The sequence below is a fragment of the Jaculus jaculus genome, chromosome 21 (assembly GCF_020740685.1).
Source record: "Jaculus jaculus isolate mJacJac1 chromosome 21, mJacJac1.mat.Y.cur, whole genome shotgun sequence".
In the NCBI taxonomy this organism is placed as follows: Eukaryota; Metazoa; Chordata; class Mammalia; order Rodentia; family Dipodidae; genus Jaculus; species Jaculus jaculus.
The window spans coordinates 8,640,510-8,665,292 of NC_059122.1; the positions used below are offsets into that span (position 1 = coordinate 8,640,510).

The 24,783-nt window shown below is 45.0% G+C and overlaps 1 protein-coding gene across 2 annotated transcripts in view; it reads left to right on the plus strand.

Moving 5' to 3' along the window:
- The first annotated feature begins 13,466 nt into the window (after nucleotides 1-13,466).
- The window catches only part of Prkaa2 (protein kinase AMP-activated catalytic subunit alpha 2), a 53,542-nt gene continuing 42,225 nt past the window's right edge, over nucleotides 13,467-24,783 (plus strand). The window contains exon 1 of one of the 2 annotated variants that reach the window (XM_045139260.1): nucleotides 13,467-13,603. In XM_045139260.1, coding sequence (XP_044995195.1) covers nucleotides 13,510-13,603 — 94 coding nt within the window. In that variant the 5' untranslated portion in view covers nucleotides 13,467-13,509. The remainder of the gene's footprint in view (nucleotides 13,604-24,783) is intronic. The other variant, XM_045139261.1, reaches the window with a different exon arrangement.

The window sequence follows — 24,783 nt, forward strand, 5'->3', positions numbered from 1 at the left end:
GGCAAGGGAACCCAGCCATGGGCATGGTGGATTTGGGAAATGGCTTAGAGTTTAGAGCCTTTGACCTTGAAGTCAAAGGATGGTGGTTCGAAATCCTGGATGCAGGCAAATCCTGAGACACAAGGGGGCGCTTGTTTGTTTTTGGCCACCTGCTGGGCCCATTCCCTTAATTGGTCCTTTTCTGTTCTCAATCTCTCACTTTCTCTCTCATAGCTAAATAAGTCACATACTTTTTTTTCCCTCTTGCGTAGGGTGATGGGTGTGTGGGGGAGTCCCTTGATTAAAACGTGCTGAACACAGGTTTGTGAAGATAGAGGGCTTTCTTAGTCGGCACCAAACATTTATGCCTGTTTGTAAACTTTGACCCATCTTTTATAGTTTCCATTGAAACTCTGATTTTCTATGATGAGAGCAGTTGGGTATCATCAACACAGGGAGCCCCGCTTTCTTTTCTTAGGTTGCTTGTCTAAGGTATTTGTTAAGATTACCAGAGGGAGACATGGCTTAGTGGTGAAGTACTTGCCTGTGAAGTCTAAGGACCCTGATTAGAGCCTCAATTCCCCAGGACATGCATTAACCATATTCACAAGTTGCCATCTGGACTTCATTTTCATCTCTCTTTCACTCTCTAAAATGAACAAACCGAATAATAATTTTTAAAAATGTACCAAGAAATATGTGCATGTATAGTGCTTACAAGCTTGCCTAGGGCTGTAGGGATGGTTTAGCGATTAAGGCGTCTTTCCAGCCTGATGTTTTCTATTTATTTATTTATTTATTTATTTATTTATTATTTATTTATTTTTAATTTTGTCTATTTTTTATTTTTATTTATTTATTTTAAAGTGATATACAGAGAAAGAGGTAGATAGAGAGAGAGAGATCGAGAGACAGAGTGAGAGAATAGGTGTGCCAGGGCCTCCAGCCACTGCAATCGAACTCCAGACGTGTGCGCCCTCCTTGTGATTCTGGCTAAACTTGTGTTCTGGGGAACCGAGCCTCTAACCAGGGTATTTAGGCTTCACAGGCAAGCACTTAACCACTAAGCCATCTCTCCAGCCCTGTTTATTTAATAGCCACCCCTTGAGGGGCAGTGAGGCATAGTGGTTGAAAACATGGGGTTCTGAAATGATGGGCTATGTTTGAACTTCACTCACTGTCTTCAGCTATTTCCTCGCCAGCAAAGAGGATGGGCTGACTCCTCCCTCACAGATTGTCACGAGGATGAGCACACATCACGTTCAGACAGTGCTCAATATACACTAAACAATAGTTGTCACCACTCACAATTTAATTTTCCTACAGGTTAATGTTTTCTTCCTTTGTTATTATTTTTTAATTTTTTTGTTTATTTATTTGAAAGTGACAGACAGAGAAAGAGGCAGATAGAGAGAGAGAGAATGGGTGCATCAGGGCTTCCAGCCACTGCAAACGAACTCCAGACGCATGCGCCTCCTGTGCGTCTGGCTAACTTGGGTCCTGGGGAAACGAGCCTTGAACCGGGGTCCTTAGGCTTCACAGGCAAGCGCTTAACCGCTAAGCTGTCTCTCCAGTCCTTTATTATTCTTTTTAAAAATATGTTTTATTTTATTTATTTGAAAGAGTAAAAAGAGAGAGAGAGAGAGAAATGGTTGCTCAGCATCTCCAGCCACTGCAAATGAACTTCAGATACATGTGCCCCTTCCCCCTTGTGCACATGGCTTACGTGGGTCCTGGAGAGTTGAACGCGTATCCTTTGGCTTTGCAGGCAAACGCCTTAACCGCTAACCCATCTCTCCAGCCATCTTTTTTATTATTCTTAACTACAATTGAGCCGAGGCAGAATGCTGTAAAATGCATGCTACCCACTCTAAGCCTCTAGGATCTAACATAGCTGGGGGATGGTGAGATATGAGGTAGGAATGGAGGACAGCAAAATGTTAGGTAGTTTGATTTTAATCTTTATGATACACTTTTTTTTGTTTTGTTTTTTTTTTTTAGACAGGAGACATAAACTTTGAGGCTCTGAGGATTTAAACAACTGGCCCCAGTTCACCAAGATCTTAAATACAAATTAAATTAAACCCATGTCTGTTATTGAGGTTTTTTGTTTGTTTGAACATCTGTTTCAGTTTTTTATGACTATTGTTGTTATTATTATTATTATTAACAACACATTTTGTATGGACATATCATATTTTGGTGCCCTTTTTACCCTCATCCCTGCCCCCATTCCATTGGGGATGTTCCTCAGTGGGGTTGCAGTAATTCCTTATGGGGTTGTGGTTTAGCATTATGCATTCATTTTTTATTATATATTTTTTTCAAATTTTTATTAACAACTTCCATGATTATAAAAATATACCATGGTAATGCCCTCCCTCCCCCTACCTTCCCCTTTGGAACTCCACTCTCCATCATATCCCCTCCCCCTCTCAGTCAGTCTCTATCTTATTTTGATGTCATCATCTTTTCCTCCTATTATGAGGGTCTTGTGTAGATAGTGTCAGGCACTGTGAGGTCATGGATATCCAGGCCATTTTGTGTCTGGGGGGAGCACGTTATAAGGGTTCCTACCCTTCCTTTGTCTCTTACATTCTATCCTATGCATTCTTTTTTAAATTTTAATTTAATTATATTTATTTGAAAGACAGATATAAAGAGGGGGTGAGAGAGAAAATGGGCATGCCAGGAACTTCAGTCACTGCAAATGAACTCCAGACACCTTGTGCATCTGGCTTTCGTGGGTCCTGTGTAGTCAAACCTGCATCCTTTGTCTTTGCAGGCATATGCATCAACTGCTGAGCCATCTCTTCAGCTCTGTTGAGTCTTTCTATTTACTTTGTATTGAAAATAAACATGAATAAATGGATGAGGGAATGGGAGAAGGATCTGGGTTTGTCTTTGGAGTGCCCTGGGTCTGTTTATTGACCATTGTTTTTCCAGAACTCAGCATAGGGCCTGCTCCACGGGAAGAGCTCAATAAATACTATTAAATGAAAAGTACAAGGCGGGTATGATGGTGCACACCTTTGAGCCCAGCACTCGAGAGGCAGAGATAGAAAGATGGTTGTGAGTTCGAGGCCACTCTGAGACTACATAGTGAATTCCAGGTCAGCCTGAGCTAGAGTAAGACCCTACCTTGAAAAACAACAAATAAATAAAGTACAAACGAAGGAACAAATGGGGCAAAGGAACTAACTGAGGGATGGATGAGTCGAGTGATCGCTCAAAGAGGCATTTTCAGCCTTACTCTTCAGCCTTATGCCTTTGGTGAACCCTGGATTCATGAGAAATACTTCTGCTCGGTACTTGGAGAGAATGGAGGAAGTAACTTATTCCAGACTGGCCGTAAGTCCAAATTCACATCAGCTTGTCCCAGTCAGTGGTGGCTGCACTTTTATAAACAAAGTACTAAAGTCTCCTCTGAGTACCCCGAAGTTTCATCGGACCACAGGTTCCCTAGAAATAGGCGGAGGAACTCTCACAGAGAGCTCTATTGTATTCCAAACGTAGTATTTCTTCTTGATTCAGGAGACTTTAGGGCAATATTATTGTTTGTATTTTTAGTTTTCCTTTTATTTTTTAAAAAAGACATTTTTATTTTTATTTATTTATTAGAGTCAGAGAGGGAGAGAGAGAGAGAGAGAGAGAATGGGCATGCCAGGGCCTCCAGCCCCTGCAAACGAACTCCAGATGCATGTGCCACCATGTGCATCTGGTTTATGTGGGTCCTGGATAATCAAACCTGGGTCCTTGGGCTTCTCAGGCAAACACCTTAACCACTAAGCCATCTCTCCAGCACCTGTTTTCTTTCTTTCTTATTTTTTTACCCCCACCCCAAAGGCTTAAGACATTTAAGGCTTACAAGGACTCCCTAGAGGGGCGATTACAGACATCTCCTTTGACTGAAATTAGCCCCAACTTCCTCTTAATATAAGTGTGGGGGAAACATAGTAAGTTTAACATGAACTGGACTTGTTTATAGTAAGATGCTAACATGATAAAAAAAAAATACATTAATACCTCTACAGGGTATAGTAAAAAAAAAGATCAGCTGTAAAAATAATTTCATCGAGATGAGAAACAGTAGACAGCTGAGGAATGAGTGTATATGTGTCTTTGTGAAGGGGAGTTTGTAGGCCAAGTTTGTACTTGCAGAATGTTTCTCAGTTTATAAAAACAAACACACCTTCAAGCATAATTTTAAGGTCTATAAAAACATTCATAAGTGGAAGTGGCATAACATTATTTGGGTTTCTATACTTTTTTGTTTTGTTTGTTTTTTAGGTAGGGTCTCACTCTAGCTCAGGCTGACCTGGAATTCACTCTGTAGTCTCAGGGTGGCCTCAAACTCTCGGCGATCCTCCTTCCTCTGCCTCCCCGAGGGCTGGGATTGAAGGCGTGCACCACCACGCCCAGCTGGGTTTGTATACTTTTAGTCTCTTCGTTCAACCGTGCACATCTGCCCCATTATAACCAATTCTGGAATGGGGAGACTACATTAAGATAACCAATGTCTGCAGTATTGTACATGCTGTAGAGCGAGAATAGAGAATACGAGAAGAACGTACAGACAGAGCCTGGGCAGAGAGCTCAGTGGCAGAGTGCTGGCCAAGCACCAGTAAGTTTCTGGCTTTGGTTTCCCCCAGCGTCCTGAAAAAGCCACAACTGCGCCTACCACACATGTACGGGGCGTGTGTGTTGCTCATAAGTGTTTCCTTTATTAATTTTTGGGCTCTACTCAAGCACAGAGTTGAGCAAGAAACGCTCCCCTGTATTTGAGCTAGAACCTCCATTTCTTAGGAAGAAGTTAGTAATGTTTCATTTCACTCTCCGAAATAATGTTTATATCTATAGCGTGCAGTTCATAACATGGTAGTCAATCTCCGCGGCCATGTAATTGTCCTTAAATTCTATTTTATTGAAGTAAACCTTCACTTGCTCATAAAGTTTTCTGTGTTGAATTGTGGTAATGGCAAAGATTTTATTATAAAATGTCCCACTATCCTTTTAGGAGGGCAATCACAAGAGATCTATAGGCACTAGTTGGACAAACATATAGACATAACTATTGGTTATTGCCTGGTTTCTAACTGTTTACATCCTATGAAGACACTTAGATTCTAAAGGGCAAAACGACCATCATGTTAAGGATGGCATGAATGGAACCTATTGCCCAATCCATGTATAATGTTGGCATATTATTATTATTATTATTATTATTATTATTATTTTGAGAGTCAGTGCCAGTATCCTGCTGTTTGTAGACATTGCATATGGCTTTTCACACAAGTGAAAAATAAATACACTTATAAAGTTGATTTTTACTTGACTAGCATTGGATTTTTTTTTAAACATTTTTTTAAATAATTTTTTATTTATTTATTTTATTTGAGAGCGACAGACACAGAGAGAAAGACAGATAGAGGGAGAGAGAGAATGGGCGTGCCAGGGCTTCCAGCCTCTGCAAACGAAGTCCAGACGCGTGCGCCCCCTTGTGCATCTGGCTAACGTGGGACCTGGGGAATCGAGCCTCGAACCGGGGTCCTTAGGCTTCACAGGCAAGTGCTTAACCGCTAAGCCATCTCTCCAGCCCTAGCATTGGATTTTTTTTGTGTGTGTGAATAAAGATTTATTTCATGCCAGCAATTATGTGTTACACACACTTATTGGAATATTATATTATACCCCATAAATTTTGAGGTGCCAATGAAAAAATTAAGTAGCGGGCTGGAGAGATGGCTTAGCGGGTAAGGCGTTTGCCTGCAAAGCCAAAGGACCTCGGTTTGATTGCCCAGGACCCACGTAAGCCAGATGCACAAAGGTGGCGCACGCGTCTGGAGTTTGTTTGCAGCGGCTGGAGGCCCTGGTGCGCCCATCCTCTTCCTCTCTCTCTCAAATAAATAAATAAGATATATTTTTAAAAAAATGAACAACAGCATTAAAAAGGAAAGGAAACGCATTTTGTGTGCACGTGTGTGGGGAATGCACGTATGTGTTTGCATGTGTGTGGGGGACGCACAGATGCTGGCATGCATGTGGAGGGTAGAAGTCCGTTGTCTTCCTCAGCCACTTCCCACCTTGCTTTTTTTTTTTTTTGAGTGTGTGTGTCACATGTGTGGTGCGTTCAGCTGTGCACACCCCCTGCCCTCGTGTGTGCAAGATGGAGGAGAATGTCACATTCTCCTCCACTCTTGCGTGTGGTCTCTTTTTAAAAAATTTATTTGACGGGGGGGGGGTGGAGAGGGAGGGAGAAAGAAAGAATGGGGATGCCAGGGCCTCCAGCCACTGCAAATGAACTCCAGACATGTGCGCCCCCTTGTGCATCTGGCTAATGTGGGGCTTGGGGAATCGTACCTGGGTCCTTTGGCTTTGCAGGCAAGCATCTCAACTGCCAAGCCATCCCTCCAGCCCCAATGTGGTCTCTTTGAGACGGAGTTTCTCATGGAAGCCAGAGCTGCTGTTTCTGGTGAGACCGGCTGATGGGCAAATGTCAGCAACTCTCTGGCCTCCACTCACCACAGGACTGGAATTAGAGGCAAGCTTTTATGTAGGGATGCTGCTATTGAACTTGAGCCTTCCCACCCCCTTACACTTGCCCAGAAAGTGCTCGTACCAGCTGAGCCATCTCCCAGCCCTGAGACAGGATCTCCTACTGAACCTAAAACTCACCGATTCAGCTCAGTCGACCAGCTTGTGAGCTCCAGGAATCCTTCTGTCTCTACCTTTTTAGGGGGGTGGGATTACAGGGGTCCTGGGGCCCTGACCTCAAGGTTGTTCAGCCAGCACTTTACCAACTGAGCTGTCTTCCAACCCCTAACATTATTTTTTAATTAATTAATTTATTTATTTGCAAGCAGAGAGAGAGAGAGAGAGAGAATAGATGGTTTAGCGGTTAAGCACTTGCCTGTGAAGTCCAAGGACTCTGGTTGGAGGCTCGATTCCCCAGGACCCACATTAGCCAGATGCACAAGGGGGTGTACGGGTCTGGAGTTCATTTGCAGTGGCTAGAGGCTCTGGCACACCCATTCTCTCCCTCTCCCCCCCCCCCCGATTCTCTCTCTCTCTCTCTCTGTCATTTTCAAATAAATAAATAAGAGTAACAAAAAAAAAAAATTGAAAGAAATCCAAGCACGGTGGCATATATCTGTAATCTCACCATTCGGGAAGCTGAAGCAGGAGGATATTGGATTATGAGTTTAATGCTAGCCTGGCTGACATCACATGTACGACCCTGTCTGAAATTTAAAAAAAAAAAAAGAAAGAAAGAAAGAAAGAAAGAGGGAAAGTGAAAGAAGATATTTAAGGGTGATTTCTTTATTCTTCTCAATGAAAATTTTAAATCCCTGGGGTTTTTTTTTTTTGATACTATAAAGTGAATAGAACTTTGATTATTTTTTTTTTTTTATTTTCCTAGAATAGCTCATGGGTGAGGGGCATGGTGGCCCATGCCTTTAATCTCAGCACTCCCCAGGTATGTTCCAGGGCAACCCCAGAGTCACATCATGAGTTCCAGGTCAGTCTGGGCTAGAGTGAGACCCTGCTTTAAAAAAACAAGAACAGGGGCTGGAGAGATGGCTTAGTGGTTAAGGTTCGATTCCCCAGGACCCATGTAAGCCAGATGCACAAGGTGGCGCAAGCATCCAGAGTTTGTTTGCAGTGGCTGGAGGCCTTGGCTCACCCATTCTCTCTCTCCCTCTCTCTCTCTCAAATCAATAAATAATATTTTGAAAATACATAAATAAATAAAAAACAAAGGGCTGGAGAAATGGCTTAGTGGTCAAAGCACTTGCTAGCAAAGCCAAAGGACCCAGGTTCAGCTCCCCAGAACCCATGTAAAGCCAGCTGCACAAGGTGGCACATGCATCTGGAGTTTATTTGCAGTGGCTAGAGGCCATGGATCCATTCTTATCCCCCACCCTCTTCCTCTCTTAAATAAATATAAGCAATTAAACAAACAAGAGCTCATGAAGTGATACATTTTTCATTATAAATATAATAGTGTTTAACATTTTCCTAATCTGGACCTATAACCAGATGTACCTGAAATTTCCATTTACTAAGTGACATACATGAATTGCCAGGTGTATGATATAACAACAGCAACAACAAAAATGTATTAAAAAGGAAGATGGTGACAGGAACACCATTTATAGTTCACTCTCGCAACTCTAGCTGTGGTACCAAAATGTAAATTTGCATGCCGCCCATTCCATCTCGTTTTCTCCCCACGATAGCGGAGCCCATCTGATGACCCAGTCCGGGAAGGTGAGCCCCGAGGTGGAAAGCATTGCTCAGCAAGCAAAGGAGGAAGAAGGAAGGACAGGGAGCAGGAGGCTGGAGCCGCTCGGTAAGCGTCTGTAACAACGGCCACTGGGACTGCTTGTCAATAACCTGTCCGTGGCTCAATCCATTTCCTGGGAAACTTGTTTCAGTGCTTCGTGGAGGGCTGCAAAATAAAGAAACAAAGTTGGCCCTGGATGGCTACAGTTGTATCCACTTGGAGAAGAAAACTGGGCCCATCTGCAGTTCCTTCCTCTGGGTTGTGAGGCCCATGGGGACGGCAGAGGGCGCCAGACAGACAAGTAGTGTGCCAAGGAATCCTAGGAAATGCGGATAAGCATGTGCTATTGGGATTTACATAAATTTCCAAATATTTTACTTATTTATTTATTTAAGAGCATGAAAGAAGCAGAGAGAGAGAGAGAGAGAGAGAGAGGGAGGGAGGGAGGGAGGGAGGGAGGGAGGGGCACCAGGGCCTCCAGCCACTGCAAATGAATTCCAGACGCATGTGCCTCCTTGTGCATCTGGCTAACGTGGGTCCTGGGGAATCGAATCTTGTTCCTTTGGCTTTGCAGGCAAAGGCCTTAACCCCTAAGCCATCCCTCCAGCCCTGGATTTACATAGATGTACAGTGAAGGCATAAACCTCGTAAACCTCAGGGGAAATTCAGTTCTTGCACCATTTCTATTTGCTTCCAAAGCTAGCATTAACGGAAGGGGGGAAAGAACCATAATTTAAAAAACGCTATGGGTCTGGGGAGACTGCTTAGTGGTTAAGCGCTTGTCTGTGAAGCTTAAGGACCCCGGTTCGAGGCTTGATTCCCCAGGAACCACGTTAGCCAGAAGCACAAGGGGGCGCATACCTCTGGAGTTCGTTTGCAGTGGCTGGAAGCCCTTGCGCGCCCATTCTCCCTCTCTATCTGCCTCTTTCACTCTCTGTCTGTCACTGTCAAATAAATAAATAAATAATTAAATTAAAAAGCTTTTATTTTATTTAGATTAGAATTTAGCTTATGAAGATCAATATTATCTTCCTTTAGCCCACACAAATAAATTATTTTTGGATGTGAATGGGGATAAATTAAGCGAGTGAACTGACTGTATAAAAGGTTTATTTAGGGCTGGAGAGATGGCTTAGCAGTTAAGTGCTTGCCTGTGAAGCCTAAGGACCCCGGTTCGAGACTCGGTTCCCCAGGTCCCACATTAGCCAGATGCACAAGGGGGCGCACGCGTCTGGAGTTCGTTTGCAGAGGCTGGAAGCCCTGGCGCGCCCATTCTCTCTCTCTCCCTCTATCTATCTTTCTCTCTGTCTGTTGCTCTCAAATAAATAAATAATTTAAAAAAAAGGTTTATTTAACTTGACAGTGAAAATAACTCTTTCCTTGCTTCCTCTGCTCATTCACAAAGTATTTAAAGCATGACTTTACTATGGGTATTCTTTTTTTATTTTTTTCAAATTTTTATTAACTTCCATGATCATAAAAAATATCCCATGGAACCTGGGTTTGGTGGCACACGCCTTTAATTCCAGCACTCGGAAGGCAGAGGTAGGAGGATCACCGTGAGTTCGAGGTCACCCTGAGACTACAGAGTGAATTCCAGGTCAGCCTGGGCTAGAGTGAGACCCTACCTTGAAAACCAAAACAAAGAAAAAAAAAGTTCCATTTTTTTTTTCTTAGCTACACTGAGTATTATAATGTTGACTCTCATTTAGGCAATTTAGGAATGCCCACAGCTACAAAGTGAAAATGGATTGTTAGGCATGTCACTTGTTACTAAGGTTCTTGCTAAAGATAACACCTCAAGCTACATGTCTTCTTTTTTGGTTTTTCAAGGTAGGGCCTCACTCTAGCCCAGGCTGACCTGAATGCACTATGGAGTCTCAGGGTGGCCTTGAACCCACGGTGATCCTCCTACCTCTGCCTCCTGAGTGCTGGGATTAAAGGTGTGCGCCACCACGCCCGGCAGCTGCATGTCTTTTAAAGAGTTTTAGGTAGTGTGGCAGTTTGATTCAGATGCCCCCCCCATAAACCTGGGTGGTGTATTGTTGGGTGCGGGCTTATGGGTGTTATAGCCAGTCTCCCCTTGCCAGTGTTTGGCACACTCTCCTGTTGGTATTGTCCACCTGATGTTGGCCAGGTGGTGATGTCCACCCTCTGCTCATTCCATCGTTTTCCCTGCCATGGTGGAGCTTCCCCTTGAGCCTGTAAGCCAAAATAAACCTCTTTTTCCCACAAGCTGCTCTTGGCTGGTTGATTTCTACCAGCGATGAGAACCGGACTGCGACAGGTTCGTGCATGTACTTTCTTTTTGGAGGTGTTTGACCCAGGCAGTGGCCTTCTTTTATCATTAAAAACCAGAGACAATAAAGGTAAAGTATGAAAAGAATAATTTTCCAGGATCAAATCAATTTAGGTACCTTTTATTTTTTTTGAGGCAGCCCAATAGACTGGCCTCTTTTTTATGTGAAAGACCAAGACAGATGGGTGGGGGAGGTAGAAGTGGCATGCCAGGGCCTCCAGCCACTGCTATCTAGCTCCAGACACGCGTGCCCCCTTGCGTGCATGTACGACCTTGAGAGCGTGCATCTCTTTGTGCGTCTGGATTATGTGGGACTTTGAGACTCAAACATGAGTCCTTAGGCTTCACAGGCAAGCACCTTAAGTGCTAAACCATTTCTCCAGCCCCTCATTGTAGATATCTTGAAGTGTGAATTAAGAGTGCTTTTATAACAATCCTTTGTATCATTATCTACTATCTAATCTATGATCTATCTATACGCCCATCACCTATCATGTATTTACTTTTGTGGTACTTATTCTAGCCCAGGCTGACCTGAAATTCACTACAAACTCTTGTCCCCGCCAGTGGGGAGTTGAACAAGGACACGAGAGGAAATTAACCTGAATGAGACAAGGCAATCAGACACAAGAAGGAGACCATGCTAGATGTTTGTCAAGGCCTCAGAGTCTTTATTTTTTACACAGTGGTTATATAGGGGAAGAAAGGGGGGGGGGGGAATAAGCTGGCTGACGTGATTTAGGGCTTTGGAATTGTCAGGAAACCTAGAGGGGATATAATTAGGTGTAATTAGGTGCCTCAATGGCTTAACATCCTGACTGCACCAGGCTTCACATCCTGACCATAAACTGGCCTTTTGCAAAAGATAAGATTCTGTAAGCAGTCTGCTGATCTACGTTCCAGAAGTACGGACCAGCTTTCTGAGTAATGAGTCAGCTTATGGGAAGGCCCAGGCAAAATGGAGAGGCTTTTGCTCTATGGCCCCCGACATCTCCTCCCTTCTTTTATGTAAAAGAGGGGGAGGCCCGGTATTCAGTGGTGGACTGCAAGGCCTTTGTTTCAGCATGGGGGAGTATTCAGCCAAGCATACAATCCCCTGGTAGTTGAATATTAGGTGAAAAAACTTCTTGCTATATGGCGGTTTCTGTTAACATGGTCGAGGTTTGATTCATAGCTCCCAACATACTCTCAGGGTAGCCTCGAACTCACGGTAATCAGCCTACCTGTGCCTCCCGAGTGCTGGGATTAAAGGTGTGTGCCACCATGCCCGGCTTTTTTTCTTAATTTTTTAAGATCTTGCTAAGTTGCCCATTTTGGCCTCAACCTCATTCTGCAGCCCAAGCCGACTTTAAGCTTGAAATACTCCTGCCACCGGGCTGCCAATTAGCTGCAGTCACTGGTCTGTGGCTTCAGACCCGACTACTTTCCTTTTCATAGTCCCATTCTAACATGGGTAGAGAGATTTGGGAGTGAAATCCTAACAACTGAAATTTAAATATAGCCAGGTTCAATACCTGTAGTTTCTCCAGTGAAATGTGAAATGATGTAAGAACATACTGCCAGTGACTGAAGTGAAATGTAAACCCAGAACCTATTTCAAATACTGTGCCAAAATACTATTACATTTTTTGTTCATTTTTATTTATTTATTTGAGAGCGACAGAGAAAGAGGCAGATACATAGAGAGAATGCGCGCCCCAGGGCCTCCAGCCACTGCAGACGAACTCCAGACGCGTGCGCCCCCTCGTGCATCTGGCTAACGTGGGACCTGGGGAATCGAACCTCGAACCGGGGTCCTTAGGCTTCACAGGCAGGTGCCTAACCGCTAAGCCATTTCTCCAGCCCTTTTTAAAATTTTTTATTTATTTGAGAGAAGGAAAGAGGCAGAAGAGAGAGAGAGACAGAAAGAGAAAAAATGGGCCTCGCCAAGGCCTCCAGCCTCTGCAAACGAACTCCAGACGCGTGCGCCCCCTTGTGCAGCTGGCTAACGTGGGACCTGGGAAACTGAACCTTGGTCCGCTGGCTTTGTAGGCAGACGCCTTAAGCTGTGAACCATCCTTCCAGCCCCCACCCCCCAGTTTTTACACCAAAGAGGGCGCACAAGTACTATGCGCATGCTTCCACTTTGCATCCAGCAGGTGACCCCAAGCCTGGCAGACAGGCCCCTCAGCCATTTCCTTGGGTATTTTGCTTTTCCATTTCTTGCACTCTTTCCTCCAGGCCAGTGCGTCCTCTAGGCGCGCATAAAAAGATATATTTAGTCGTGTGACTGATGCCCTGGGAAACCCTTCAAATCAGTCAGCATGCCCTGGACACGCTGCAGAACGGGAAAACACGGAGGTGTGAAGTCCGAGCCACGCACTGGGTGCGGATAGGGGTGCCGAGCCCCCACATCACTCACCCACGGTTTCCTACCAGGGGCATTCGCTTGCCCTGAGGGGCCTCGCCCCTGGCTGGCAAAACCTGCTGCATTCCAACATTCCAACACTGGGACCCCGCTCGGATCAAGCCTGCGGCCTGGACAGGCACCCTCACCTGTCCCCGCGGACCTCGCCCCCATCCTGTCTCCATCACTTGTCCCTCAGCACCCCTCACCCCGCCTCGTCCTCCTCACCTGTCCCCATCACTCGGACCTCGCCTTCCCCCCGGCCCCTCACCGCCCCTCTCCCCGCGTACCTCGTCCTCCCCCCCCAAGTCCCCCCACAGCCCCTCTCCCCGCGTACCTCGCTCTCCCCCCACCCGTCCCCCCCAGCGCCGCTCTCCCGCTGCCACGCCCCCTCGGCCCCGCTGCATTGTGGGGCGGCGGGGCCGGCTGCTGCTGCGGCGGCGGCGGCGGCGGCGAGGAGGACGGTGTCCGCCGAGGGTCCCGCGGCGTAGCGAGGAGGCTCTCGCTCGCTCGCTCGCTCTCTCTCTGTCCGCGCGCGAGCGCGGCGCGCCGCCGAACATGGCCGAGAAGCAGAAGCACGACGGGCGGGTGAAGATCGGTCACTACGTGCTGGGGGACACGCTGGGCGTGGGCACCTTCGGCAAAGTGAAGAGTTGAGTGACGGGGCCGAGGGGAGAAGCTCCGAGGGTGCACCCCCCCACCTCCACTGAACCCCGACTTCCATCACCATCCACCCCGCTCCGCACCCCAGCGCGGGAAAGCCTGGCTGTGCATCCGCTGTCCGGGCGGGGTGGGGTGGGGGTCCCCCGTGCACGCATGCGTGGGCTGCTGAGCTGAGCAGGAATGCGGGGGGGGGTCCCCTTGCATGCTGCCCCTGCCCCCCACCCCTGTCGGGGAGCATCGCCCTCCCGTGACTCCCCACGCCCAGGTGACGTCCTGTCCTGTCCCCTCAGGGGCTCGGGGACACGCCCAAGGTCACCAGCACCTGGATGGAGTCGTAAGGTGACTTCTTCCAGCGCCCCACCTGCACCCCCGGGTCCTTATGAGGGCGTTGGGGAGGCTCCCCGCCTTGGGCTTTGCTTGCAGGGACAGGATGGGGCCAGGGCTCGTGGGCTTGGGGCTGGGGGGGTGGGGGGAAGCGTGTGCCTGCTCCCCAGGGGTGCCAGGGGTAGACTGGTGGGCGTGCAAGGGGTTCTGGGAAGATTGGGGCTGAAGTCAGAAATCCCTAAAGATTATAATCCTATGCATATCCATATCTATATCATTTATCTACCTACCTACCTACCTAGCTATCTGTATCTATCTACATCCTACATCTATCTATAACCTATATCTGTCTGTCTGTCTATGATTTTATTAATTTAATGAATTCCTGGGGCCTGTTTCTTCCATTGGAGATGCTGTCTCATGGAGAGTTCAGAATAAATAACAGAATGCTGTTGGGTTTCATGCAGTCCTTACTAGTTAAGTATTAAACTTTTTGTTTATAGTGTTTGTTAATGGGACTCACATGGGGTTTAATGACCTGTCCCTAATTAGGGCTCACTTATAAAAAAAAAAAAAAAAGACAAAACTCAAAACTTTCTTGCAAGTTGAGAATTAGAAAGGAAACATTAGTCGTCCTTCCCAAATAAATGCCGGGTAGGCAGTCTGGAGGTTTTATGCTGAGGCCTATTTTCTGCTTAATTCACGTTTTAACCTCAAGTGCAAACTGTTGAATCGCCGGGAGAGAGGCCTTGTTCATTCCTGTGGTGAGGATCTGTGCATTAAGTCTCATTCTCCCTCCGCCATCTATTCAATACCTGTCTGTACTATGAGAAAACACGGCCAGTGGCTAAGAACATACTGGTTTCCTGGAACTGGGCTCCCAGATGGAAGAAAGGTGCTTTTCATGGAAGGGCTAGTAGGGGAAGATAAACTGAACGTTAGTGGAAAATGTTTCCTGTTATTTTAAAAAAAAGTTAGCCCGGGCTAGTGGCGCACACCTTTAATCCCAGCACTCGGGTGAGTTCGAAGCCACCCTGAGACTCCACGGTGAATTCCAGGTCAGCCTGGGCTAGAGTGAGACCCTACCTCGAAAAACAAAAAAAACAAACAAACAAACAAAAAGTTAATAAGGGGAGTTTTGTGAGGTTGGTAGTTTGTAACAAGGTGTTCACACAGGGCCTCACAAAGTATTTTCTGGGTGAAGACCTTATATGTGTTCAATATTCTTTGAAGCCTTGGGAAAGCTAAGCAGTGTGGATTATCTCTGAAAGATTTTTATCAGAAGAATGAGGAGAACTAGAGATTGGATTAATGCCTTTAATATGAGGTGATTTGATAGCATTATTGAGTGCTGTGGAGCTGTGTTAGGCCATTACTTGAGCAAGCAGCATCTTTACCACCTTTCACGTTTTATTAAATGCTTTTGTTTGCAGAATAGAATAGCCACCAGATCCCTAAGCCCCTTGTCAAAAGACAATTTCAGTCTCATGAGAACATACTGCCTAGTTGGCTTTCAAGCACTGGCTCCTTTAAAGTGCATGCTGAACAGAGAGAACTGTTCATGAAAGAGAAATCCTTTTCCTGGAGAATCCCTGTTGAATGAACAACTCGTTGGAATTCCTTGACATCATGTCAGAGTTTCCCAAAAGGGAGATTGTGGTTTCCTATCTAATAGTAAATTCTGCCCCTGTTTTTTTTTTTTTGTTGTTTGTTTTGAGGTAGGGTCTCACTGTAACTGACCTGAAATTCACTATGGAGTCTCAGGGTGGCCTCGAACTCATGGTGATCCTCCTACCTCTGCCTCCTGAGCGCTGGGATGAAAGGCATGCGCCACCACACTTGGCTCTTAATAGTAAATTCTGTACAATTTTTTTTATACCTATAGATATTGCTGCAACTGAAGGTGTTCATTTAATTCTTTAAGACTGGTGAAACAAAAGCATATGCCTTTGTAAAACTGCAGTTTTTGGATTTATTTTACATATCATGAATTCACACTAAGTATACATTCTCACAATTTTTAGCAAATGTTGCCAAGTTATTCTCAGATGGTTAATCAGCTGTATATGGAACATTTATTTTATCTGTTTACAGCTCGTCCCATTTCCCACTCTTAACTCTGGCAGACCATTAATCTATGCCCAATATGTACAAATAATGCCTTTTTCTGGACACTTCTTACAATTGGCTTTACTCAGGAAACAAAGGGAAGAGGAGAAACTTTGGCCTGTGGTTTAAGAGCTTCCAGTCACATAACTCCCTTGCTCCTGTACAGTGGTGAGGCAAGCGTATGATGACACAAGGAAGCTTCAGGAAAGACCATGAAGAGCAGAAATGAGATACACCCTCCCCACATCTCTCTGCCAGCTCCCAGCGAGGCCAGCGTATTAAATTCATCCAGGGGTTAATCTACTGATGAAGACAGCACCCCTGTGGTCCCACAGCACCCCCTCACCGCCCTTCGACTTAGAGACCAAGCCCTCCACATGACTTATATCCAGATTTTCATAGTGTGCTCCCATCTTCTCTTTATTTTTATTTTTATTTATTTATTTGAGAGCGACAGAGAAGGATGGAGGGAGGGAGTGAGGGAAGGAGGGGAGAGAGAGAGCATGCGCGCAAGAGAAAGAGGGAGGGAGAGAAAGAGAGAGAGAGAGAGAGAGAGAATGGGCGCGCCAGGGCTTTCCAGCCACTGCTAATGAACTCCAGACGCGTGCGCCCCCTTGTGCATCTGGCTAACGTGGGTCCTGGGGAATCGAGCCTCGAACTGGGGTCCTTAGGCTTCGCAGGCAAGCGCTTAACCGCTAAGCCATCTCTCCAGCCCTCCCATCTTTTCTTATGCCTTGACAAGGCACTGAGGAGTAGAGTTGCTGGTTTATGTTTGACTTTTTGAGAAAGCGCCAGACTGTTTTCCAAAACCATTTTACAGCCTCACGGGCACTGTGGTCTGACTGGAGCTGTTCTAGTGCACATGGAATCGCCGGGTTATTAAGGGCTTAGCTTTGCGTTTTGCTAATGACTAATGGTATTGAACATCTTTTCAGGGGCTCATTGGTCATTCATATATCTTTTTTTTTTTCAATTTTTATTAACATTTTCCATGATCATTCATATATCTTTTGTTGTTGTTGTTGTTTTGGTTTTCCAAGGTAGGGTCTCACTCTAGCCCAGGCTGACCTGGAATTCACTGTGTAGTCTCAGGGTGGTCTCGAACTCACGACGATCCTCCTACCTCTGCCTCCCGAGTGCTGGGATTAAAGGCGTGCTCCACCGCGCCCACCTCATTCGTATATCTTTAATGAACAATACACATTTCTTTGCTCATTTCTTTTGATGGTCTATGGAAGGTTTGAGTAGGGTCTGTCCACTATAGAAACTGAGGTTGGAATTTCGTTCCCACACTGTACTGGAAGATGGTGGGACCCTTATGGGATAATCAGGCCTTAAAGTGAAATGACTGTCCTTCTTGCAGGCTGTTACTGTGGGTTAGTGTATTGTTCCAAAGCCAGTGTCATCTTCTGCGTGTCGCTGTCCTGTCTTTCTGCTGAGTTTGTTCCAGGAGCTGAGTGGATCCTGGCACCGTTCTTACCTCCTCCACGTTAGCCAAAGCACATTTCTTAGCTTTAGAAATGGCCTACCCTCAAGGATGCTGTTACAGCCACAGGGAACAGAATAAATTGTTATTTATCAGCTTACAAGTTGAGATTTTTTAAATAAGTTTTGGATACAGCCTTTATTCAATACATTCTGCAAATGGAACTCCCAGTCTTTTACCTGACTTTTCCTCTTCCTTTTTCTTCCTTCTTTCCTTCCTTCCTCCCCCCTTCCCCTTCTTTCCTCCCTCCCTCTTTCTTTTCTTTTTTTCTTTCTTACTTTCTTTTTTGGTCTTACAAGGTAGGGTCTCGCTCTAGCCCAGGCTGACCTGGAATTCACTATGGAGTCTCAGGGTGGCCTCAAACTCACGGTGATCCTCTTACCTCTGCCTCCCGAGTGCTGGGATTAAAAGCATGCACCACCATGCCCGGCTTTGCTTCACTTTGCATCTTGTCTTGTCTTGTCTTATCTTGTCTTGTCTTGTCTTGTCTTGTCTTTTCCTTCCCTTCCCTTCCCTTTCCTTACCTTCCCCTTCCCCTTCCCCTTCCCCACCCCTTCTCCTTCCCCTTCCCCTTCCCCACCCCTTCTCCTTCCCCTTCCCCTTCCCCTCCCCTCCCCTTCTCCTTCCCCTTCCCCTTCCCCTTCCCCTTCCCCTTCCCTTCCCCTTCCCCTTCCCCTTTCCTTCCCCTTCCCCTTTCCTTCCCCTTCCCCTTTCCTTCCCCTTCCCCTTTCTTTCCCCTCCCTCCCCTTCCCCTTCCCTCTTTTCTTTTCTTTCCTTTCCTTTCCTTTTCTTTTCTTTTCTAGAAAAGGTCTCAGGAATCCCATGCTGGCCTTGAACTCAGTATGTAGACAAGACTGACCTTGAACTCTTTAATCTTTTGCCGTTATCTCCTGCATGTTGGGATTATAGGCATGTACTACCATGCCTAGTTTATGTGGCCCGGGGCTCATGCATGCTAGGCAATTGCTCTATCAACACCTGCCTATCAACCCTGTCAAGGTAAGACCAAGCTCTAGCCCAGGCTGACCTGGAATTCACTGTGTAGTCTTAGAGTGACCTCATACTCACAGTGATCCTCCTACCTCTGTCTCCCAAGGGCTAGGATTAACGATGTGCATCACCACGCCTGGTAAACTCAATTTTTCTTTTTTACAAATTATTTTATTTATTTGAAAGACAGAGAGAAAGAGGCAGACAGAAAGTGAGTATGGATGTGCAAGGCACTTCTGCCACTGTAGACCACCTCCAGATGCATGCTCTCCTTTATGTAGCTGGCTTTATGTGGGTCCTGTGTTGCGAGCCCTCTCAAAGATGATTGGTGGAGAGGATTCCGCCCACGAAGGTCAATGATACTCAGACACTGGTGTACTCGCAAAGGAGTTTACTGGGATGAAAGTCACACACAAGCAAGTCCAAACTATCACAACTAATATTATAGCTAATATAATATATAACCAAATTATATTCATCACTACTAACACAAGAATATTTCTAATGAGTCTAACATGTATACGACCTGATGACGCGAGACTTGGGCTGTAGTAACGCGAGACTTGGGTTGCGACGTCTCGGACGCTTTACGACCTGGTAATGCGGGGTCCGTGCTGCGACTTTTTCTCTCGGTTCCCGGTGTTTCAAGCCGAGTCTTGATCGTTCGGACAGCGTGTCGGGCAGATGAATTCGGATCGGTGATGCGTCTCGCGGAGGTCTGGGTCCGGACTGCTGAGCAACCTTTCAGTCAGTCATAGTGTCGGGAAGACTGAGACAATGGTTGCTGAGCAGCTGGGGTTTTTATACCTTCCACTACTTATCTAGAGTTCCACACACACACACCTGCTAATCTCTACTATGTCACTGCACACAGCTTAGTCTTAGTTTTGTTTTTTACAAGCTTTGACTTTGCACTTTTTACTCTCACAACAAACTTGTTTATCCTAAACTGGCCCTGGACCATATGCTGGTCCTTACATGCTCATAACAGTACTGGTGAATTGAACCCAGGCCATCAGGACTGGCAAGAGAGTGCCTTTTTTATGGGTGAACCATTTCTCCAGCCCTGACTTCTTTTCTTTCTTTTTTGGTTTTTTGAGGTAGGGTCTCACTCTAGCCCAGGCTGACCTGGAATTCACTATGGAGTCTCAGGGTGGCCTCGAACTCATGGCAATCCTTCTACCTCTGCCTCCCCGAGTGCTGGGATTAAAGGTGTGTGCCACCACACCCGGCTCTTTTTTTTTTAAAATAGTGGTTTTTTTTTTTTTTTTTTTTTGCAAATATAAAAGTTTTAGATGTTCATGAGTTTCAGTTTGTCATTTTTTGTGTATGTGTGTGTTTATGTGTGTGTCATTGGGTGTGTGAGGAACCCACAGGTGGACACCAGGAGTCTTTCTTGGTCACTCTTCACTTTGTTTGCTGAGAGAGGCCTCTCGCTTGGAGCAAGAGCGCATTGGTTTCTTCTAGGCAGCTTTTCCTGGATCCTTCTTGCTCAGCTTCTCCCATGCTGGGCTCAAAGTTGGCACTGCCACACCCACCAGGCATTTCAGTGGGCGCTGGGGATGCAAAATCCGGTCCTCAGACCTGTATGGCAATTTTACCTACTGAGACTCTCCTAGCCAGTCCTTGTCATTTATTTATTTATTTATTATTATTATTATTATTATTATTATTATTTTTTTTTTTTTTTTTTTTTTTTTTTTCCTAGCTCAGGCTGACCTGGAAATCACTCTGTAGTCTCAGGGTGGCCTTGAACTCACAGCGATCCTCCTACCTCTGCCTCCCGAGTCCTGGGATGAAAGGCGTGCGCCACCACGCCCGGCCTTGTCATTTATTTTTAATGGACCATGCTCTTGGCGTCATAGTTAAGAAACCTTTGCCTTTGAAAAAGAGAAAGAGAAAAACCTATGCCTAGCTGAAAGTCTCAAAGATTTGTGATCTATTATGTTTTCTTGTAATTTTTAAAATTGTTTTGGCTTTTGCATTTAAGTCTGTGACCCATTTTGCATTTATTGTATGCGATTTGAGGTCAAGTTGAAGGTCAGCTCCTTTCATGGGCTTCTCCACTTGTCTCAGCCTCTTTTGTTGACAGCTCACACATTTCTAGATGTCATGCATTTAGATTTTATAAAACTCATTCCCACTCAAATCTTAATACTGGATGGTATAATTTTTTTTCTTTCTTTTTTTTTTTTTTTTAAATTTAATTTGTTAGTTTTCATTTCAGTGAATTTCTTTCTTTTTTTTGAGGTAGGGTCTCACCCTAGCCCAGGCTGACCTGGAATTCACTATGTAGTCTCAGGGTGGCTTCGAACTCACGGGGATCCTCCTACCTCTGCCTCCTGAGTGCTGGGATTAAAGGCGTGTGCTACCATGCCTGACTGGACAGTGTAATTTTATATGGCTTTAAGAACATGGAAATTCTCAAATAAATAAACAAAATTTAATTTTAAAAAAGTGACAAAAAAATTTTAAAAAGAATATGGAAATAGGAGAGTAAGGAGCTTTATCAGCTGTCGTGCTAATTAAAAATTTAATTTCGGTTGTTGATATACCAGTGTATGGACCAAATTTAAGCATGACAAGAAAACTTGAAAATGGCAAAGTTTTTCGTTTGACAGCAGTAGTTTCAGATTACTTTTTAAAGTACATAAAATATTTATTAATAACTATTATAGAACCTTATTTAAAGTGACCTACATTAAATTTTCCCCGTCCTTGGCCTTTTGTGTTGTTAGGTTTCTAGGAAGTGTTAAGGCAACAGGTTAGATGAGCTGACAGAGTTTCAAAGTAATGCTTTTTGTCACTTAAAATGTTTATATAAGTTGATTGTTTTGCTTAGGGTCTCACTCACTGTTTGCAGGTAGGATAGCTGTGTTGTTTGAAACTCTTTTTTTTTTTTTTTTTTCCTTTTTGGTTTTTCAAGGTAGGGTATCACTGTAGCCCAGGCTGACCTGGAATTCACTATGGAGTCTCAGGGTGGCCTCGAACTCACGGCGATCCTCCTACCTCTGCCTCCCGAGTGCTGGGATGAAAGGCATGCACCACCACACCCAGCTTGAAACTGTTGCAGTTAGACTTGTTTGATTTACAGAAGGCTACAGTAGATCTGTTACGTTTGCTTCACGAAGTATGGCTGAGGAAAAGAAAAAGTTATATTTATAAGGCCAATTATTCATTTAAAAAGAAGCTTCTGTTTTCAAGGTGAGGACCCATGGATGTGTTAAATGAAATAATTATCTAAATTATACGGCTGCCTTTTCCTAGCTGGCAACATCTCACGAAGAAAGTTAGGTTTTTCAGGTAGGCTTGGCTTTTGAGAAACTAAGTAAATATTGCAGTAGTCCCCCATTTTTGAGATAACAAGGAACGTCAGCAAATGGAAAATACAAAGTTCAGTGGGTGTTTGAAATGTCAGTAGCAAGTTCTAAGTGGTCAGTTGGAAGAGTTGCGAGGTGTTCCTGCGGTTTGTTTCCAATTCCCACTAGAGTGAACACCTGCGTGGTCCCACCTCCGTTTTGCCCTCCAGCCCTGCAGGAGAACATTATAACACGTATTTCTGTGGACCATTTGGCCATTAAACTGATTTTGTTGTTGTTGTTGTTGTTGTTCCAGAAGTAAGTTAAATAGAAAATTTTAAAAACAGATTTATTTTTATTAATAAATTATAAGTATTAATTACAGACACAGAGGGGTGAGAGAGAGAGAGAGAGAGAGAATGGGTGTGCCAGGGCCTCTAGCCACTGCATATGAAATACAGATACATGTGCCACCATGTGCATCTGGCTTCCGTGGGACCCGGAGAATTGAACCTGGGTCCTTAGGGTTCGCAGGCAAGCGCCTTAACTGCTAAGCCATTTCTCCAGCCCTTAACTAGAAATTTGAATTTCCCAAGAGCAGAGGTGAAATGCAGCTGAGTGTCTAATGTAAGGGAAGAGGAACAGCAGTGAGGGGGCCTTTGCACGGGCCTTTATGTCAACCCAGAGGAGCACGAGTGAGAGCCTGCCTCAAAAAATTAAACAGCGGGATGGAGAGATGGCTTAGTGGTTAAGGCGCATGCCTGCGAAGCCTAAGGACACAGGTTCGATTCCCCAGAACCCACACAAGCCAGATGCACAAGGGGGCGCACATGTCTGGAGTTCATTTGCAGTGGCTGGAGGCCCTGGCGTGCCCATTCTCTCTCCCACTGTCTCTTATAGCTCTTTTTCTCTCTGCTTGCAAATAAATATATAAAAAACAAACAGGATAGGGAAGTGCCTTTGTGATAAAAGCCACTATGTAATTCTAATTGTATATATGCACTTGATTTTACTATTATTCCCCTGAGTAATCCTCTGTATCTAGAATTCTCGGTTTAACAAACAGAGAATTTACCAATCATACTCTAAGCAACTTGTCCAACTTCACCATGCAAGTAAGTGCCAGACCTGGTTGTCAAACTCAGAGTGTTTAGGAAATGCCATTATTTCTGACACCGACATTGAGACAACCATAATAATCTCTCCCAATTCCTTTCTTGTCCTGGCTAAAGAAAGTTCTTGATGACTACTTAGTGAGCACCCCATGATGCTCGATTATTCCTGTTTCTTGTATCCAAGCACATTCTTTCTGGCTAAGCCATGGTGGGTCCTCCCCTAGTGTTTGTGGAATTTATTCCCTTAGGCAATGATGTGTAAATAACACATAGCCAAGATTATTTGGAATACCTAGCAAAAGTAAATGTCAAGTACCTAGTTATTATTTTGCATTGCTTAAGCAATAATGATAAGGGAGAAAAAATGTTTGTACAGGGCCGGGCCAGCGTTTGGGAGGCAGAGGTAGGAGGATCGCAGTGAGTTCGAGGCCACCCTGAGACTACACAGTGAATTCCAGGTCAGCCTGGGCTAGAGTGAGACCCTGTGTTTAGTACAAATGCAATTTTTTCCCCAAATATTTTTAACTAGCTTTTGGTTGAATCCACAATGCAAAAATCCATCTGTACCATACAAGTGATTGGACAAAAACAAGGTCACTTATATATGAATGTTGTGTTACTTAATTTTTTTTTCTTTTTTGCTTTATGTGAGTATGTCCTGGGTAATTTTGTCCTTGATTTTTGAAGGAATTTTGTCCACTGTGTGTAATAAATTTACTTTGAGAAGGTATTTTCCAGTAGAAACCATGCTGTACGTGGTAGATACACTCAGGATAAACCCACGGGGTTGACAGCTGTTCAGACACTCATTCTGGTGTGCAAAGTGTCGGTCTTAGAGGATGTGGGTGTGTGTGTGACTCCTGTTCTCATAAGCCAGCTGTGTGGCTGACCGTATGTTCTCACACAGTCGTGAGAAGTGTTTGAGAATGTTCAGGAAAAAGGGTCCTGTTACTTGCTTGTACTCAAAGCAATTGAAACCATGAGAATAACCTGTGATCTACTTCCGAGGCCAGAAAGTTATTTGCTGAGGGAAAACATATATTTTCAAATTTATTTGAGAGAGAGGCAGACAGAATGAGCATGCCAGGGCCAACAGCCGCTGCAAATGGACGCCAGACACATGCACATCTGGCTTACGTGGGTCCTGGGGCATCAAACCTGGGTCCTTTGGCTTTGCAGGCAAGCGTCTTAACCACTAAGCCATCTCACCAAGTCCCGGAAAAAGGATTTACTACAGCCTGCCTGCCTTCCTGTCGTTCTTCTGTGAATGAACATTCTAGAGATCTCTCCTTCTGCAGACACTGCTCACTTTGCAGTGCGTCCTAGTCACCAGTCCTAAGGCAAGAATGCCAACGCATACTGCGCATACCCAGGACACGCACGACACACGTGTGTCCCCGTCTCCTGAATGAGCGCCTACCCACTCCCGGCGGGGAGGGAGCAGCTGCCGGCTGGCGGTTGGTTTATCCGTGTTCTTATGAAGGTGCAGTCTACTTATATTAGAATGGAAATAAGTACCAAGAATGCAATCTAAGCTTTCTTGCCAAACTTCCCCTTAACGCAGATACACAAATTACAGAATGCTTGGTAGTTTGTTCGTGTATTAAGGTAATTAATTAATCAGCTCATAGACTTTGTCCCTCTCTCCTGCTGATGTGGCACAACTTTAACTCGTTCTTTTTATTTTTATTTATTTATTTATTTATTTTTTAATTTATTTATTTTTTTTTTTTTGGTTTCCCAAGGTAGGGGTTTTGCTCTTAATTCAAGCCAACCTGGAAATCACTCTGTAGTCTCAGGGTGGCCTCGAACTCACCGCGATCCTCCTTCCTGTGCCTCCCGAGTG